The 20893-nt window shown below is 35.6% G+C and overlaps 1 protein-coding gene across 1 annotated transcript; it reads right to left on the bottom strand.

Annotated features, from left to right (window-relative positions):
• Window positions 1-803: 803 nt before the first annotated feature.
• On the bottom strand, window positions 804-2529 carry LOC131857630 (uncharacterized). Its single transcript, XM_059210323.1, has 3 exons — window positions 2400-2529; window positions 1554-1834; window positions 804-1418 (listed from the first exon to the last, which is right to left on the bottom strand). Exons 1-3 carry the CDS (start codon window positions 2527-2529, stop codon window positions 804-806), a joined length of 1026 nt encoding a protein of 341 aa, XP_059066306.1.
• Window positions 2530-20893: the final 18364 nt, after the last annotated feature.

Below are 20893 nucleotides of genomic sequence, written 5' to 3'. Positions count from 1 at the left end.
TTTTTGTTTGAGAGGAAGAGGCACACCCACCTAGGTTCAGTGGAGCCTAAAGTGCAGAGGGATCTAGTCCTTGACTATCCATGTTTGTTGGCCAAGGCTGATTGGATTACTTGAAGATTTGGCAAGCCCTTTGGTTTTCCAATCTGTGGTTTTGGGAACCAACAAATTCTCCAAACAAACTCATGTCATCCACAAATTGGGAGTGGGTGATCGGAGTTAGTCCTTCATGGATTACCAGCCCCTTCCATAAACCCGCTTCCCTTTTCTTGTATATTAGTCGAATTAGAGCTTTAGCCATTAATACAAAGAGTGCAGGGGATATGGGATCCCCTTGCCTCGAACCATTATTGCTTTCAAAAAATCCAAACACCCCTCCATTGACCGCAACTGAAAAGTGTGCAGAGCCCAAACAAAAACTAATCATCTGTCTCCAATTTGCATCAAACCCAAACTTCTCCAATACCTCATCAAGAAATTTCCACCATACTTTGTCATAAACTTTTGATATATCAAGCTTGATTACCATGGCTTTCCTTTTTTTTGTGATTATTGAGTACAAGGCTTCAACCACGAGTATAATGCTATCCATGATTTCTCGGCCAGGGGTGAAGCTATTTTGTTCTTCAGAGATGAGCTTGGGTAGGAGAAGCTTAAGTCTATTAGCAAAGGCTTTGGTAATTATCTTGTATATAGTATTACATAGCGCAATTGGCCTAAATGCTCCCAATGATTTTGCATCAGCCTTCTTTGTAATGATTACCAAGATTGTATTGTTTATTTCCCTCATAAATTTCCCTTTCTTTCTAACATCCTCCATCACTTTCCAAATATCCTCCTTTATGAAGTCCCAACAAATTTTGATAAAAATGTGCAGGAAAACCATCCGGCCTCGAGGCTTTGTCCAGGTCTAGACAAAAAAAAACCTTCCTAACTTCCTCCAAAGTGAAGGGAGCCATCAACATAGCGTTGTCTTCTAACGTGACTAGTCTAGGAATATCCTCCATTAACTCCACATTCCCAACTATAGGATCTCTTATTTTATCATTGAGAATGTCAAAAAAATATTCAACTGCAGCTTGTCCAATCTCATTCATATTTTGCAACTTGTGCCCATCCTCCAAGGTAATTTCACTAACCTGATTAAAGGCTTGTCTTGCTTTAACAGAGGAATGAAAATATTTTGTGTTTTTATCCCCATCTTTTATCCACATCTCCCTCGCCTTATCCCTCCAGTAAATTTCCTCCCTAATGTGTAGTTCTACAAGTCTTTCCTTTGGATTTTTGTCATTAATGAAATCTACCTTGCTCATCCCATTGTCCATGATTTTCCTGTTTAAAGCATCTAATTCCCCTTCAACTCGGTCCTTTTCATTAAAGATGTTTTTTAATGTCTCTTTGTTCCACACCTTGATTTTATCCTTTATGAAATTTAATTTTATAACTAAACAGAAGCTTGGCGTACCTTTTATGTGTGAGCATTCCTTTCACCATCCTTTAATGGTTTCCTTAAGAGAAATTTCTCTCCACCACATGTTCTAGAATTTTAAATATACTCCCCCACGACCAATTTCTGAGCCCATTTCTAGCATTATGGGGAACTGATCCGACAAACAGTAAGGGAGAGTCTTCACACTGATTGGTATTCCCTCCATAATCCATTTTGTTTCGGTCAAGAACCTATCCAATCGTTCCGCAATATTGGTGAGGCCCATTCTTCTGTTCATCCAAGTGAACCATTCTTCAGACAAAATACAATCCACTGCCTCAATCCCCTGAATGAAATCTCTGAATTCCACCATATCCCTACTGATTTTATTTGTGCCTCCTTTCTTTTCTGGTAAGTCCAAAATAGCATTGAAATCGCCCCCCAGAATGTAATTGTTAGTTCCAATTAATCTGATTTGTTCACTTAGCTCTTCCCATAATATTCATTTGTCCAGTGACTGAGTCGACCCATAGATGTTCCAAATTGAGATAAAGGTGGATGATAATTTGCATTGGACATGAGCTGAGATCTAACGTTTACTTTTACCCATACCAGTTATATTGATTGTATTTGGGTTCCATAGGATTCCCAAACCTCTCGAGGACCCAACTGTAGCTTGGAAAAAGCTAGTCCAACTTCTACAATACTTGATGAACTTTTCTCCATCAGTGATTATGCATTTTGTTTCTTGAAGCATGACTATGTCATAGTTTGCTTTAACTAGATGGTGATTCACCATCCAACGCTTGTCAGGGGCTCCTAGACCCCTGACATTCTAGCTAAGGGTCCTCATTGATTCCCATGGGAGCCTTGAACTCCCTTGGTACTCTTTCTTCTGAGAAACTCTGTCACACTCATGAATCCTTTTTTCTGGCAGCCTCCTCCTCTCTTTTATGTTTGTTTATTTTCCTACCTTTATTTCCTTTTCCATGCCTTCCTTCTATTGGCACCAAATGTTCAATATGCTTGATCTCTTTGATATCGATTTCATTGTCTCCATCTTCCTCCTCAGACTCTCCAACATCCTCAGGTAACTGATCCATATCTTTATCATTCGTAGATGAAACACAAATCTCCTTAGTTATCTACGTCCTTTTAATCAGATCATCCCTAACTGAATTACCTTCTCCCATATTCTCCTCAAGTTGAGAACTGCGATTACCATTGCAAGCCATATTTTTTTTGATCTCTGAGCTCTATTTTTGAGAGGCCTTAATTGGTTCCTTCTGGATATCCTCTCCTAATTGTTTAGGCCTCCACACCTTATTGTTCTTAGTAGTTTTCCCACAATTTTCCGTCGAGTGGTTTTGTTGTCCACAATTCAGGTAAAATACCTTGTCCTCCTCAATTTCAGCTATCTGAATCCATTCCTTACCATGGGCAAATAACCTAATTTCTAGTAGAATTACTCTAACAGCTGCTAACCAAAGTCTAGCATATAGGTATGAATCCCCCTCTGCAATGTTGGTGTCAATGTCAATTAGGGTTCCCAAAGATTGGCCAATTTTATTTAATGCTTCTTTCGTCCAATATTCCATGGGCAGCTTGTTCAAGGGATCCAAATCGATTTTTTGTATGGTTTTATGATCAAGGGATTGAAATTCCTATGTCATCTTTGGATATAGAGTGGGGCTAAATCCAAAAGCAGACTCCCCCTTCTAGTATTTTCATTCTTTCTTCTTTTGTTGCAAAGATCACAATGAAATCCACGAGGAAGGAATTTCATGATTTGAGGAGTTTTCCAATTTTCATCGATCCACTTGCATATATTTTTCCTTTCCATCCTCAGACCTATGAATCTACATATTATTGAAAGATCCTTCAAATAATTTAAATCCACCTTGATTTCCTCAAAAACATATATTGTTTGTAATTCATTGCCGATTCTAGAACCCCTTGCATTCGCATCCTTATTGCCATATTCACAGCCTTGCAGTTTTTCATTCGCACCTGCCATCTCTTCGTCTGGGGAGAGATGTTGTTGACAATAATAAAGATTATTCAATTAAAGGATTAAAATGATAATTAATTAAATAATAAATATTTAATTAATATTTAGAAAAAGGGTTAAACTGTTAATTGATTAGGATAGAATAAAAAATTGAATAATTAGTAAGATGATGAAGAAATATGAATTTAGAAGAATAAGATTAAATTAATTAATTACAGAATTAAATAATTATTTAATCAATTAAGATGAATAATTAGTAAGTGATCAATGCGACTTTTTTAGGTGTCTAGAAATAATGGATGTTCTCATCATATGATAGGTGATAAGAGCAAGTTTGTGAGCTTGGAGAAGTATGAAGGTGGACTTGTGAAGTTTGGAGATGATAAAGCTAGTATAATTCATGGGAGAGGTTCTCTTTCTCTTGATGGTAAGCAGAATACTGATGATGTCTTGTCTATGGAAGGCCTAAATCATAATCTTTTGACTGTTGGATAGATGGTTGACAAGGGATGTGATCTTTGGTTCAAGAATGGAATGTGTAGAATCTTGGGTAGCTTCAAAATAGAGATTGCATTAGGTACAAAGAGTATAGGTAATATCTTTCACTTGAATAGTACCAGTAAAAGATGTTTGATTTCTCAAGTTGATGAAAGTTGGTTGTGGCATAGAAGGATTTGTCATGTGAATTTTGATAATATTATCAAGATAAGTTCTACTCAAGAAGTGAGAGATCTTCCTAAGTTGATGAAACCTGCTAACCCTATGTGCAAGGAATGTCAGTTAGGGAAACAAACCAGAATATCTTTTAAAAGTAAGAAGCATTATTCAAATGGATTATTGGATCTTGTGCATAATTATTTGTGTGAACCTTCTAGAGTTAGAAGCTTTAAAGGAGATAAATATTTCATTCTATTGATTAATGGCTATTCAAGGATGATGTGGGTTACTTTCTTGAGGTAGAAGTTTGAAGCTTTAGAGAAGTTAAAGATTTTTAAAGCTATGGTTGAGACTAAGATGGGTTTGAATTTGAAGTATCTAAGATCTGACAGAGGTGGAGAATTCATTTCCGGTGAGTTTAATGCATTTTGTGAAGAGCATGGGAGAAGAAGACAGTTGTCTGCTCCAATAACCCCTCAACAAAATGGATTAGTGGAAAGGAAGAACATAACCATTCAAGAAGCTACCTGGACAATGATGATTGAAGGAAATGTTATGCATGTTTACTAGAGAGAAGTTGTGAAAACTACTATTTACACTCTTAACCGGGTGCATATCAAAGGTGATACTGGTAAGACCCTCTATGAATTATGGTTTGGTCATGTTCCTACTATTAAATTGATAAACTTAAAGGCACTGAGAGGGGGGGGGTGAATCAGTGCAACCAAAAACAATATGAATCTGATCACCAAATTAAACAACTTAAAACTTAACAAGCATAAGAGGAGTATCACCACATAAACTAATGCCCAATAAAAAAAATTCCACGTATAAATCTGTAAGTTTTATAAGTTCAAGTTTTAAGTTTGAAATTATTGTTAATACGGATTCAGCCCCCCTCTCAGTATTAGTCGGATCCTCTAAGATTAACAATTGGTATCAGAGCATTGGTCCTCTGTGTGTAGAAAGCTTAACAACATGAGGGAAAGATCCTGAAGAAAGATGATGGAGAAGGAGGATCCCAAGTTTACCAAGGACAACTGTCGGATATGGAAAGATCGGATGAAGATATACATTAAAGGATTGGGTGCTCAATATTGGAATCATGTGGTAAACATGTATGTTGCTCCTACTACCAGCCCCTTGACACCAGATGAGCTTAAAGAGAAACAAGAAAAAATTCAAGCCTTGGAGGCAATTGTAAGTACTTTATTTGATTCTAAGTATATAGATGTTCATGGATTAGAAACTGCATTTGAGGTATGGGAGAAATTAGACTTGATTTATGGAGGAGATGAGCATGTACAAAGAGCAAACGAAGAAAGTTTAAGAGGAAAATTTGATGACATAAAAATGGTTGATGGTGAGAACATTGCACAATATGGTAAAAGGATTAAAGAAGTTGTAGGTGGTATTAAGAGTGTTGGAGGTAAGATTGATGATGATGTTGTTGTTAGTAAAATGCTTAGAACTCTCCTACCACAATATGCTATTAGAGTTTCTGCAATTTAAGAACTGAGATCTATTTCTAAAGATAAAGTCACTGTTGATTCTCTTATTGGAAAGTTGACTGCATTTGAGTTAAACAACTTTGATAATAGTGTTTCAAAACCGTCTGAATCTCCTTTTAAAGATTTTGTAAGTGATACATTTGTGAAGAAAGGAAAGGATATTTGTCATAATCATGACTGCTGGTCTAGTCATGACGGTAGCAAAGGTGAGGATGATAATACAGATCATCTGATGGAACTTGTGGCACTATTGGCTAAAATATTTCTGGGAGGCACTGGTAAGTACAAAGGAAAATTACCCTTGAAGTGTTTTTCATGCAATAATATTGGGCACATTGCTGCAAGTTGTCCTAAAGGTGATAAATATGAAAAGTTCGAGAAATTTAAAGGAAAAGGACAGAAACATTTCTATGTTGCAGTTGATGAAGGAGTAACTGATGAAGAATCAGAAGAAGATGACAATGAGGAGATAGTATTTGTTGTTGTGAAGGAAGATCTGACTAATGAAAAGGCATTGGTGTCTCATATGGATAGTAGTGATGAATGGATAATAGATAATGGTTGCTCACACCACATGACCGGTGATAGGAACAAGTTCTTATCTCTTGAAGAATTTGATGGCGGTGTGGTAAGGTTTGGTAACAAGTCATCCTGCATGGTTAAAGGTAAAGGAACTATTTCATTGAATGGAAAAACTAATGCATATGATGTCTTTTGGGTTGATGGATTAAAACATAACCTTTTGAGTGTTGATCAATTAAATGATAAGGGCTATCTTCTAGAATTTAAAAGTGGAGTGTGCAGGATTCTTGGAAGTAAAGGAGAATTGATTGCTATTGGAAAGAAGACAAGAGGTAATCTTTTTCATCTGAATACTAATGTGAATAGTTGTTTGGTGGCAAAGATTGAAGATAGCTAGTTATGGCACAAGAGGTTTTGTCATGTGAATTTTGACAATTTGATAAAGGTTAGTAAATCAAGTATTGTGAGAGGTTTTCCCCAACTTGTTAAACCGGATAATGTGTTATGCAAGGACTATCAGATGGGTAATATGACTTCTGTATGTTTTAAGAGTAAGTATTTCTCTTCAAAAAATATTGTAGATTTGCTTCACATTGATCTTTCTGGTCCTATGAGGACTAAGAGCTATTATGGTGATACATGTATTTCATGATTTTCACAGACGATTTTTCCAAAATGATGTGGGTAACTTTTGTATGAGAAAAGTATGAGGCATTTAGTAAATTCAAAGCATTCAAAGCTTTAGTTGAGAAAGAAACCAAGAAGAAATTGAAATGTTTGAGATTTGACCGAGGAGGAGAATTTACTTCTGATGAGTTGTAAAGATATGTGATAGTCTATATCATAAGTCTTAGGGTAAGGTTATTTATGTCAGTTTAGTTGATGTTTGTTGTGTTGGTGGTTTTTGAGAAGAGTGTGAAACCGAACCAGAGTGTGAGAGATCTACTAGAGTGTAGTAGATTTGGAGCAGAATTGGATCTGATCAAGCAAGCAGTTAAGTGCTATACCCAGATCATTCACTGTTGTTCCCTAACAGTTGCAATAGTCAAAATATCTTAACCAGGTTGGTCCTAACAAGCCTTATATTGTAAATCCCTTAACCGGGTAGCTCAACATCTAAGTGTTAAATCCTCTTGCGAGGTTGATCCTAACAAGTCAAAGCTCCTAATAGGGCTCATCATCTAAAACCCTTAACCGGGTCACTCTTAACATGGTCTGCTTCCTTCCTTCTTCTTCTCATAGCCTCCTTCCTTCTTCTTCACTATATCTGAGCAGGGACATAGGGTTTTCTTTCTATTTCTTTCCCTATTGAACTCTTGAATTATTTTTCTTATTAATATATATATCAGTGGCTTGCCACTTCTGTTTAAAGAAAAATAAAACAAGTCAAAGCTCCTAACAAGGCTCATCATCTAAATCCCTTAACCGGGTGACTCTTAACATGGTCTGCTCCTAACATGGCATCTTTGTAAGCTCCTAACCAGGCTAGGCTCCTAACAGGGCACATTCTGAAAGAGTGCACAATCTTTGTGGGTACCAATTCCCACCGTGGTTTTTCCCTATTTGGGTTTCCACATGAAAATCATGGTGTTCATATGGTGAATGTTTTTATGTTTTACTTTCAGTTTATGCATGTTGATGAACACTTAATGTGAAGACTTGATAAATTAGTATAATAGCTGGTTATCAGTGAATACCGATAATGGTAAAAAGTATTACTGGATTATGATTGATTTGGTGAAGTTTTATAAGTTCAAGTTTTAAGTTTGAAATTGTTGTTAATACTGATTCATCCCCCCTCTCAATATTAACTGGATCCTCTAAGATTAACATAAATATTTCATAATTTTTGGAAGTAAATGTTATATCAGAAGAGATGAAGTTTTAGGAAAGTTTGATGCTAGATGTGATGAAGGAATATTTCTTGGTTATTTTAACAAAAGCAAGCTCTGTCGGTGTTATAACAAGAGATTGAAAAAGATAATTGAGAGTGCAAATTTCTGGGTTGATGAAAGCAATGAGAGTTGGTACAAATCTTGTGGATATAATTCAAATGATCGAAATGATAGTACAAATAAAGGAAAGCAGCCATAGACCCAAAATCAAGTTCAGATTGTTTCGGTGAATCCAATAAATCAAGAGGAAGAAACTAGTGCAAGTGCAGATGAAAGAAATCAAGGGTGTGAAATTCAAGAAAATCCTAAGACTCCTAGGTATGTAAGGTTGAATCATTCTAAAAAATCACATCATAGGAGATATAAATAAAGGCATTGAAACTAGAAGAAGAATTGTAGAAGATCAGGTTGAGTATTGTTTGATTCCCAAGATTGAACTTGGGTGAACCCACAATAGTGGGTTACACTTTTTCGGACAAAAAAAATTGACTCTTTTATCAAAAACTTGATTTTAGCCATGTTCTATCAAAACCCCCTTTCGATCAAATGTAAAAAACACATTCAATCAAAACCGACTTCCGTTTGAACCCAAAAAGGCATAAAACAAAAAAATTGCATTAGGGGGTTCAATCGAACCCTAGGGGGTTTGATGAAACCCCCTTTGATAGAACATATTTTCTATCAAACGTGCTTGGTTTTGGACTCCCCCCAAACCTCTCATGGTTTCTGCACATTTTTTTACCTTCAAAGCTCAAATTGGGGGCTTAAATGGATGAATTTTGACAAACCCAAATGCATGATAGAAGTACTCGAAGAAGCTTTCTAATGACTATTATTTTAATATATAAAGAGTTTATTATTCTTTTTTTCTTAGATTAACTAAACATAGGTTTCATATCAAACATCAACTTCCGAGTTCAACAGTTATGGAAAAATAGTAAACAGTGAAATTTTATTTTAAGAAATATTCGTCCACTATGTATTGAAGTCCTCTTTCCAACAAATTTTTTTTTTTTTGGATACATACACAACAATTTATGATCAACCCAATGAACATATGTAAAAATTGCAGTTAACTCGACTTCAAAACTTAATAAAATATGAAATATTGAAGATAATGTTATGAAACCAATTGGAAACATTAGATATGGATGTCACAAAAATAAATTCAAAAGAATCACATTCATGTCTATTTTAGAAAAAAATTTATGCCATACCAAATGAGTATCACTCTTTAAAAATGTTGTTTTTTGTAAAAAACTAGTTTTCGAGGGAGATAGAAAAATGAAAATAAATTGATTCACAAAAATTTCAAAAATATGTATTTAGAATCTACACACAAAATTCCACAAATCACTAGTTCACATCATATGCAAATTTGTTATGGTTTAGCAGTAATAAGTGTCTGAATGTGATGTTTTTTCTGAAAATGAAAATTGAAGTGTCAAAGTTGGCAAAAACGTGTAACCCACTATTGTAAGTTCACCCACCTAAATATGTAAGTGAAGCATGTAAATATGAGCATTGGGTAAAGGCTATGAAAGAATAATTGAATCAGAATGAGAAGAACAATACATGGATTCTTGTTCCTAAACCTAAGGATAAAAATGTAATAGGAACCAAATGGGTCTTTCAGAACAAATTGAATGAGCAAGGTGAAGTTGTTAGGAACAAAGAAAGACTTGTTTGTAAAGGATATTCTCAAATGGAAGGAATTCATTTTGAGGAGACTTTTCCTTCGGTGGAAAGAATTGAAGGTGTTATATTGTTTCTTGCTTATTCTACTTACAAAGATTTCAAAGTTTATCAAATGGATGTCAAGTTTGTTGGCATTTGCATGAAGATAGCATTAACTATATGTTATGTTGTCATTTATGTCAATTGAACCGGTAATGGTATTTATGATATTTTTGATATTGTTGTTATTATTGATAATGACTTGTAACCGGTAGGAAGAGCTTTGAGGAAGATGTTGTAAACCGGTATGTTAAGTTTGTGAGTTGAACCGGTAAATCGGTGTATAAGGTTAAACCCTTTTCTATGCAATGTAACCGGTAAAACCTACTAGTTGTTTTTTGGTAAACCCTAGCCAATCAAGTTTGTTGGTTTAATATCTAATGATGAGCGGTAATGATGGCGACACGTGTGATCATTGAATCAGGATAAGTTCAGAATGTTTTGGTGCGTTTGTTTGTTTATCTAGGGAATGAGAAAAGTGGATTGCATCCAATGCATAGCATGTGATGAGTTACAAAGTCTAATGAAGCGGTGATCATGGGGTGGTTGGAATTTTCTTGAAGAATGTGAAGAGATTGTTATGATTTCTAACGGTCAAGATTGAACCAACTTGTTTGTAATCTCTATGAGAGAATTAGGTTTTTGTTGTGTTACCGACCTAATTGATTTGTATTTAAGGTCGATGAGGTTGTTTGTAAGAGTGTTGGAAACATGTTGGCTGAAACCAGTTGAGTGTATGGTTGCCTAACCAGAGAATGGATCTGCAGTTTGTGTAGAAGCAAATTGAAGCTTAAAAGGATCTTATCAAGCAAATGTATTGCTATTTAGACAAATCAAAAAACCTGTTGTTTTCTAACAATTACAGCAGAATTGAAATCCCCTAACCGGGTAAGCTCTAACAAGCTTGGTTACTTCTTAAATCCTCTAACAAGGTGGTCCATTAGCTTGGATTTTAAAACCCTCTACCGAGGTTACTCCTCACAAGGTATTTTGCTTTTCATCAAGGCATTTTGTAAATCCCTTAACTGGGTGATTCCTAATAGAATCAGTTCTTAAGAGGACTTATTGTAAAAGCTTTAAAAAGCTTGGCTCCTAATAGGGAGAACTTTAGAAGAGTTTAGATAGCTATCCTTGTGAGTCTCATCTCACTGTGGTTTTTACCTATTTGGGTTTTCCACATATCAACATTTGTGTCAAGTGGTGAATGTTTTTGTGGTTATGATCTTATTTGTTGATTTGATTAACATATGATAAGGCATGATAACTGAAAGCATTGAGAGATTGAATATGTTGAGATATGATTAAGCATTTTGATGTTTACAAGATTGAATTTGTTTAATGTTAAGTTGTTATAACAATTAACTGGTTGATGTTGAGTATTGATCTTGACAGTGAAAGTTTACTTTGTGAGTTTGAATTTGAGATTGGGAAGTTTGTATCAGTTTTTTCAGTATACTGATTCACCCCCCCTCTTAGTATTCTACTGGATACTTATTCTTTCATCATACAATCAATTGGTATCAGAGTGTCTCAGGTCCTCTTTAACCTAAAATCCTAACAACTTGAGGAAAAGATCTTGTAGATCATGATGAAGGAATGTTCGAAGTTCAACAAAGATAACTATAGAATATGGAGCGATAGAATAAAGATTTATATTAAGAGTCTGGGAAGTCAGTATTGGGATCATGTAGAAACTAAGTATATTGCACATACTAGAACTTTGAATGATGATCAGAAGAAAGAGCAACAAGAAAATTATCAAGCATTGGAGGCTATTATCAGTTCCTTGTCTGATGCTAAATATGTACATGTTCATGGTCTTGAAACTGCATATGAAGTATGGAAAAAACTTGAAGAGATTTATAGCGGTGATGAACATGTTAAGATTGCTAAAGAGGAGAGCCTAAGAGGAAAGTTTGATGACATGAGAATGTATGAAGGTGAGAATATCTAGCAGTATGGTCAAAGAATAAAAGAAATAGTTGGTGAAATAAAGAGTGCAGGAGGGAAAGTGGAAGATGCCACAGTGATCAGTAAGGTATTCAGAACCCTGCTACCGGTCTATGCTATCTGAGTTGCAGCTATTTAGGAGCTAAAGTCCATTGACAAAACTAAGGTAAAGATTGGGTCTATCATTGGAAAACTTATTGCTTTTAAATTAAATGGTTATGATGGTAGTATACAGAATCAAAATATGCATTCAGAGCTTATGTCTCTAACCCATCTATGAAAAAAAGTAGAGATACTTGTCATGGTTATGAATCTAGATCTAGTAGAGATGTTGATAATGAAGACAACTTAGTGGAGCTTAAAGCATTTGTTGGCAAAATGATTGCCTAGAGGCACTGGGAAATATAGAGGTAAACTACCTTTAAAGTGTTTTGCATGCAACAAGATTGGTCATATAGTAGCTAATTGTCCTAATGGTTAAAATGAATACAAGAGAGACAAATTCAAGAAGTATAAGGGTAAAGGCAAGATAGATTGTCTTAATGCTATTGATAGTGGTATTACTGATGAAGAATTTGATGATGATGCTAGTGAAGATATTGTGTTTGTAGCTATTAATGAAGAGATATCATATCAGAAGAAACTAGTGTCCAGGATGAATAACTCTAATAATTGGATCATTGATAGTGGTTGTTCACATCACATGACCGGTGATCGGAGCAAATTTCTTTCCTTGAATGAATTTGATGGTGGTATTGTCAGATTTGGCAATGAATCACCCTGTATGGTTAAAGGTAAGGGATTTATTTCTCTTAATGGGAAAAGTAGTACTGACGATGTCTATTGGGTTGAAGGCCTAAAGCACAATCTTCTGAGTGTGGCACAACTTAATGACAAAGGATACCCACTGGAGTTTAGAAATGGTATGTGCAAAATCTTTGACAACAAAGTTGAATTGATTGCAACCGGGAAAAAAACTAGAGGTAATCTATTTCATCTTAATCCTAAAGTTAGCAACTGTTTGATTGCAAAGATAGATGATAGTTGGCTTTGGCATAGGAGATTTTGTCATATAAAATTTTATAACATTGTTAAAGTGAGCAAGTCCAAGACAGTAAGAGGTCTACCTCAGCTAGATAAATTGATTAATGCTCTTTGTAAAGAATGTCAGTTAGGAAAGATGACTTCTTCAACTTTCAAGATCAATTCCTTCTTAATAGATCACTTCTTAGATTTGGTTCATACAAATCTATGTGGACCAATAAGAACAAGAAGCATTCAAGGTGATAGATATTTCATGATCTTCATTGATGATTGTTCAAGGATGATGCAAGTCACATTCTTGAAGGATAAGAATGAAGCTCTTGGTAAGTTCAAGGCATTCATGGCCTTAGCTGAGAAAGAGAGTGTCAAAAAGATAAAATGTCTGAAAAAAGATCAAGGCAGTGAATTTACTTTTGAGGAATTCACTAAGTATTGTGATGAGAATGGTATCAAGCGACAACTTTCTGCACCAAGGACACCACAACAGAATGGTATAGCAGAGAGGAACAATCGATCAATGGTTGAAACTACTAGGACATTGTTGATACAAGTGTAGTGAAAATATTTTGGAAAGAAGTTGTAAGTACAGCTGTCTACACAATGAACCAAGTTCTGATGAAAAGAGGTAAGGACAAGACCCCTTATGAATATTGGTATGGGAGATCACTTGATGTTATCTATTTTAAGATATTTGGTAGCAAGTGTTTTATTAAAAGAGGTGATTATATTAGAAAGTTTTAAGCTAAGATTGATGAAGGAATATTTCTTGTCTATTCCACCAAGAGTAAGGCCTATAAATGCTTTAACAACTGAACACAAAGAATTCTCAGATGGAACCAGTTCAGAGAAAAAGGATGAAGATCCTTGCATTTTTCTTTTGGAACTTGAAATTGTTATATCAAAAATCGGTAAAGCAAATCTTGATGTACTTGTTCAACTAGAATAAATAAGTTCAGAAGAAGATGATAATGAAGAAGCTGAACCCGGACAGAATGATCATGATATTCCTAGGTATGTAAGACTGAACCACAATCTTGAGTGGATTATTGGGGATAAGGATGTTGGAGTACTAACTAGAAGGAAAATAAGAGAGAACTCTTGCATGATCTCCACCATTGAACCTAGAAGTGCTAAGGAGGCATTTGGTGATGATTATTGGGTTAAAGCTATGGAGGAGGAATTGGATCAAATTGAGAAGAACAACACTTGGACCCTAGTACCTCGACTGGTAAACAAGAATGTTATAGGTACTAAATGGGTATTTAGAAACAAGTTAAATGAAGATGGTATTGTAGTTCGCAATAAGGAAAGATTAGTTTGCAAGGGTTATGCTCAAGAAGAAGGAGAAGATTATGGTGAAACTTTTGCACAGGTAGCAAGACTAGAAGGTGTCAGAACTTTACTTGCATTTGCAGCCCATAAGAAGTTCAAGGTATACTAGATGGATGTTAAGTCTGCATTTTTGAATGGGATATTGGAAGAAGAGGTATACATAGAGCAGCCTCATGGTTATGCATTGACAGATGAGAAAGACATGGTATGCAGATTGCATAAAGCTTTGTATGGATTGAAGCAGGCACCCAAAGCATGGTATGAATGACCACACACATCTGATGAAGACAGGCTTTGCAATAACTAGTGATGATAGTAATATTTATCTCAAGTCTGAAGGAGATGAAATACTGATTAGTGAAGTATTTGTTGATGATATTATTTTTGGAGGTAATGATGTCATGAGCAATAGTTTTGCAGATGAAATGAAAAATGAGTTTGAAATGTCTTTAGTAGGGGAAATACAAAATTTTATAGGCTTGCAAATACAACAAATAAAGAATGGTATTTTCATTACTCAATCTAAGTATGTGAAAGAGGTTTTGAAGAATTTTGGCATGAGTGACTGTAAACTAGTTGGAACACAAATGGTTATAGGTTGTAATTTGTCCAAGGAGGATGCATCTAAGTTTGTTGATGAAAAGGAATACAGGTCGATGATTGGAAAATTACACTATGTTGCTCACAACAGATGGGATATTGCCCATACAATTGGTATATTTGCTATATTTCAGAAGAATCCAAAGGAAGCACACCTGATAGAAATAAAGAGAATTTTTAGATATCTGAAAGGTACAGTTGACTATAGATTATGGTATCCATATGGAGGAAACTTTGATTTGAAGGCATACACTGATTCTGATTCGGCAGGAAATATTGATGATCGGAAAAGTACTACCGGTGGAGCATTCTTTCTAGGAGGAAGGGTAGTTTCATGGAGTAGTAAGAAGCAGAGTTGCACTTCACAATCTACTGTTGAAGCTGAGTATGTTGCAGCTTATATGAATTGCACACAAGCTATTTGGATGAGGCACATTTTGGAAGGTTTTAAGATGAAGATCTCAGAACCTATCAAGATTTTATGTAATAATACAAGTGCCATTAATATTTTTAAGAATCTTGTTTTGCACGCTCGCACCAAGCACATTTAATTGAAGTATCACTTTTTTGAGGTAAAAATTTCAAAGTAAAGATGTTATCTTAGATCATGTTTCTACCCAGGAGCAGCTTGCAGATATCTTTACCAAACCTTTGCCTAAGACTACTTTTGAGTATCTTAGAAGTAAGTTGGGAGTTGTCCCTCTTCATGAACTTAGTTGAGCATGATGCTGATTGCATCAGTCCCTGAATAACTTGTAGAATTTTAGATGGATTGATGAATAAGTGGATGTATTCCACAGGGGGAGAATCAAGTTACAGTATGTTGTTGATGCATAGTGAAAATTTGACATTACATGTTTTACTTTTAATTTGGCATTGTTGTCAAAGGGGGAGAAGAATTATGTGACTAGCAAAGGGAAACTAGCGACAGGCTGAAGACAGATAGAGCATGGTGAATACTTGGTAATGTAAACCATGATTCCTAGTCACCAATCACAACATCAATTAGAGGCATTGATATTTGTATTTCCATCAATGCCAAAGGGAGAGATTGTTGGCATTTGTATTAAGATTGAATTAATGATATGTTATGTTATCATTGATGTCAATTGAACCGGTAATGGTATTTATGATATTGCTGATATTGTTGTTATTATTGATATTGGCTTGTAACTAGTAGGAAGGGCTTTGAGGAAGATGTTGTAAACCGGTATGTTAAGTTTGTGAGTTGAACCGGTAAACTAGTGTATAAGGTTAAACCCTTTTCTATGCAATGTAATTGGTAAACCCTACAAGTTGTTTTTTGGTAAACCCTTACCGATCAAGTTTGTTGTTTTAAGATCCAATGATGAGCAGTAATGATGGTGACACATGTGATCATTGAATGAGGATAAGTTCAGATTGTTTTGGCACATTTGTTTATTTGTTCATTTGTTTGATTGTCTAGGGAATGAGCAAAGTGGATTGCATCTAATGCACAATGTGTGATGAGTTACAAAGTCCGATGAAGCGGTGATCATGGATCGGTTGGAATTTTGTTGAAGAATGTGAAGAGATTGTTATGATTTCTAATGGTCAAGATTGAACCGACTTGTTTGTAATCTCTATGAGAGAATTAGGTTTTTGTTGTGTTACCGACCTAATTGATTTGTATTTAAGGTCGATGAAGTTGTTTGTAAGAGTGTTGGCTGAAACCAGTTGAGTGTGTGGTTGCCTAACTGGAGAATGGATATGCAGTTTGCGTAGATGCAAATTGATGCTTAAAAGGATCTGATCAAGCAAATGTAGTGCTATTCAGACAGATCAAAAAACTTGTTGTTTTCTAACAATTACAACAAAAGTGAAATCCCCTAACCAAGTAAGCTCTAACAAGCTTGGTTACTTCTTAAATACTCTAACAAGGTGGTCCATTAGCTTGGATTTTCAAACCCTCTACCAAGGTTACTCCTAACAGGGTATTTTGATTTTCATCAAGGTAATTTGTAAATCCCTTAACTGGGTGATTCCTAATAGAATCAGTTCTTAATAGGACTTATTGTAAAAGCTTTGATAGGCTTGGCTCCTAAAAGGGCAAACTTTAGAATAGTTCAAATAGCTATCCTTGTGAGTCTCATCTCACTGTGGTTTTTACCTATTTGGGTTTTGCACGTATAAACATTTGCGTCAAGTGGTGAATGTTTTGGTGGTTATGATTTTATTTATTGATTTGATTAACTTATGATAAGGCATGATAACTAAAAGCTTTGAGAGATTGAATATGTTGAGATATGATTAAGCATTTTGATGTTTACAAGATTGAAGTTGTTATAATAGTTAACCGGTTGATGTTGAGTATTGATCTTGATATTGAAATTTTACTTTGTGAGTTTGAATTTGAGATTGGGAAGTCTGTATTAGTTTTTTCAATATACTAATTCACCCCCCCTCTTAGTATTTTACCGGATACTTATTCTTTCATCATACCATCAAAGTCAACATTCCTAAATGGAGAATTGGAGGAAGAAGTGTATATAGAGCAACCAGATGGATTTCAGTTGACTGATCAGAGTGATATGGTGTGCCAGTTGAAGAAAGCATTATATGGATTAAAGAAAGTGCCAAGATCATGGTATACCAGATTGGATAAGTATTTTCTAAAGCTAGGATTCAACAAAGGTATTACTGATAGTAATCTATATTTCAAGATTGATCATGATAACATTCTAATTGTTGAAGTTTTTGTTGATGATATTATTTTTGGAGGAAATGATAGTTTGTGCTAGGAGTTTGCTAATGAAATGCAGACTGAATTTGAGATGTCTATGATTGGAGAGATGAAATTCTTTTTAGGATTAAAAATTACTTAGTTAGATAAAAGGATATTTATATCGCAGTCCAAGTATGTGAAAGAATTGTTGAAGAAGTTTGGTTTGGATGATACAAAGCCAATTGGAACTCCTATGGTGACCTGATGTAAGTTGACTAAGGATGATGATTCCCCTAAAGAAAATTAGACCAAATACAGATCTATGATTGGCGGATTTCTATATTTGACTCAAACTAGAATGGATATCATGAATGTTGTTTGTCTTGTTGCTAGATTTCAAGCTGATCCTAAGGAAACTCATGTTGTAGCTGTTAAAAGAATTTTTAGATATTTGAAAGTAACTGTTGATTTTGGTTTATGGTATTCTAAAGATGATGATTTTACTTTGAGTGCTTTTACTGATTCTTATTGGGAAAGAGATCTTGATGACCAGTGGTGGTGAATTTTTCTTAGGAAAGAGATTGGTTTCTTAGTTGAGAAAAAAAGAAGAATTCTATTTCTTTATCTACTGCAAAGGCAGAGTATATTGTTGTTGCTAACAATTGTACTCAAGTAGTATGGATGAATCAAATGTTGAAAGATATCAGAGTAGTGTATGATTAGCCTATTTCTATCTATTGTGACAATTCAAGTGTAATCAATATTTCTAAGAATCCGGTGTTGCATTCAAAGACAACATATATCTGTCAAGTTTCACTTTTTGAGAGACAAAGTAAATGAGAAGGAAGTCAGATTGGAGTATGTTCCTACAAAGGAACAAATTGCAGACATTTTCATGAAGCCTTTGCCTAAGGATACTTTTGAGTATCTCATAGAGAAGCTAGGGGTGATTTCCCCTCCTAATTAGAAATAAGGTGCATTGGTATGCATCGGTTTGATGTTTTTCATAGTCATATCTTCTAATCCGGATTGATGAGTGGATGTTGCTACTCAGAGGGAGTAGTTAGTAAGTCAGTTACTGTATTTTGTGGTGAAAATATGCACCTTTTCTATTGATGTCAAAGGGGGAGAGATTCATGTGAAAAACTGAGTAATAATCTAAGGGGGAGAATATCTATAAGAGGGAGAGAATAATATGAGAGTTGTTTATTTCTATGACATTGATTATTTTTCACATCATATGTTTCCATCAATGGAAAAGGGGGAGATTATTATATGTTTGGGGGGAGATTGTCAGATATTTCTGTTAGTATGTTGCAAATATGTGCTTTGATGATATCTGAGAGATGTGTTGTCATTGATGTCAACTTTTTTTCTGTTGGCATTATGTGAACCAGGATGAAGACATAATGATATTGTATGTTGTCATTGATGTCCATATGAGACATGGTGTGAACGGGCACATGTGATAGGTGAATAGAGAGAGGAACTAGCATATGTATGAATGGTTTATATGCCAAAGTGAAGCGGCATATTTGTTCAAGGTGAACTGGCATGTAGTTATGGGAACCGGAACATGGAAGCATTGTATGACTACCGGTTGGTAGGTAGCTTCCACTTCGGGGTTTCTCGTTGGAGTACCTCAAGTCTATGTGACTCAATCGGTGATCTTTGTGTGATGAGTTAGCAGTATGATGGAGGACAGATCATGTTGCCATGTAAGCTCTATGCGCGTGAAGGATCTTGCATGAAGAAGACTATTCCTATCTACCTCAGGAATGTGCAAAGTCTATCAAATAGTGATAACGCGTGATGGGTTATCAGCCACCAAGAAATCGGTGGATAATGGATGATGGAGAATGTCTTGAGATCGATTCAAGATTGTTACATTTAATGCAGTATGATTCAGCGGTCAGGATCAAACTGTTTGAATTGCTTAACCTAACAGGTTTAGGGTTTAGGGTTTTTGCTACCGACCTGTATGTTTCCTATAAGGTCGATGTTGTGTTTCTTTCTGAGGTTTTTGGCAAAAGTTGTGAGTGTGTATCCAAGGGAAGTGATACGTAACTCTTTCCAGACCAAAGGAGAGAAGAGATACCTGCAAAGTGAATGTACAGAAGGAAAAGAGGAGCCTAAATGGATCTGCATTAGCATTGAGTGTTGTTAACAGATCATTGTAATTCCTGTTGATATCTAACCACTTCAACAATTGTAAAATCCCCTAACAGGGTAGCTTTAACTGGCTTGATTCAAAATCCCTTAAATTGGGTGGTCTTAATTGGCTTCATTCAAATCCCTTAATCGGGTAACTCGAGGCTAATGAGTTCTGAGAAGGTAGAGAGCTTAGGAGATCCTTTCAGCTATTGAGTTCTTGAAATCCTCTAACAAGGTGACCCTACCAGGTTTAACCCTTATCCGAGTGATCCCTAACAGGATTGGTTACTACTAGAACCTATTGTAATGTCCTTAACCAGACAAGGCTCCTAACAGAGTGGACTTCTAAAGAGTTCAAAAAGCAGGTTGTGGGTATTCATCCGCACCATGGTTTTTCCCAGTTGGGTTTCCACGTGAAAAATATGTGTGTCATGTGAAATGCTTTTGTCTTGTGATGCTTTGTTTTACCTGTTAAGCACATGAAGGTTCTATGTTTTATGCCTATCTATAAAACATATTGAACTCACTGTTGTGAAGATCTGATGCCCAGGTTTACCTGTTTATGCATGAGAATATAATGATATTGTAGTATTGAGCTAAGAGGAAAGCTTATTGAGTGACTGGTTCATGACTGATTCAGCTGTACTGGATGTTACTGGTTGCACTTTGTTTTACTGGTATCCCTATTTTTCAGTCATTTGGAGTATCTACTGTCAAACTGGTTTTGGACTGTATTTGTGCTTGTACTGATTCACCCCCCCCCTCTCAGTACCGATTTGGTACTAGTGGTTCATCATTGAGTTATCAATTGGTATTAGAGCCCTCTAGGTCCTCTGTGTTGTAAGCTTAACCGCTTGAGGAAAAGATCCTAGTCAAATGATAAAGAGGGAAGGTCAAAAGTTTAACAGGGAAAATTTTGGTATATGGAAAGATAGGATGAAGATATTCATCAAAAGCATGGGTGTTCAACACTGGAGTTATGTTGAAAATGTATATCTTGTTCCTACCGGTACTCTCACCGATGACCAAAAGAGAGAGATACAAGAAAATGGGCAAGTCATGGAAGCCCTCATCAATAGTCTATCTGACATTGAGTTTATTGATGTTCAGGACAAGGCAAATTCTAAAGAGGTAAGGGATGCTCTTGAAAATATCTATGGTGGTGATGAGCATGTAAAACAGACTAAGGAAGAAAGCTTGAGAGGGAAGTTTGAAGACATGTGAATGGTTGAAGGAGAGACCATTCAGCAGTATGGAATAAGAATCAAAACAGTTGTTGGAGAAATAAAGAGTGCAGGTGGCAAAATAAAAGATTCCACTGTGGTAAGTAAAGTTGTGAGATCCTTGTTGCCAGTCTATGCAAGGGTT

This window comes from Cryptomeria japonica, chromosome 8, assembly GCF_030272615.1.
Source record: "Cryptomeria japonica chromosome 8, Sugi_1.0, whole genome shotgun sequence".
Lineage (NCBI taxonomy): Eukaryota > Viridiplantae > Streptophyta > Pinopsida > Cupressales > Cupressaceae > Cryptomeria > Cryptomeria japonica.
The sequence above is the reverse complement of the archived record's forward strand: the minus strand, read 5'-3'. Positions and strand labels throughout refer to the sequence as shown.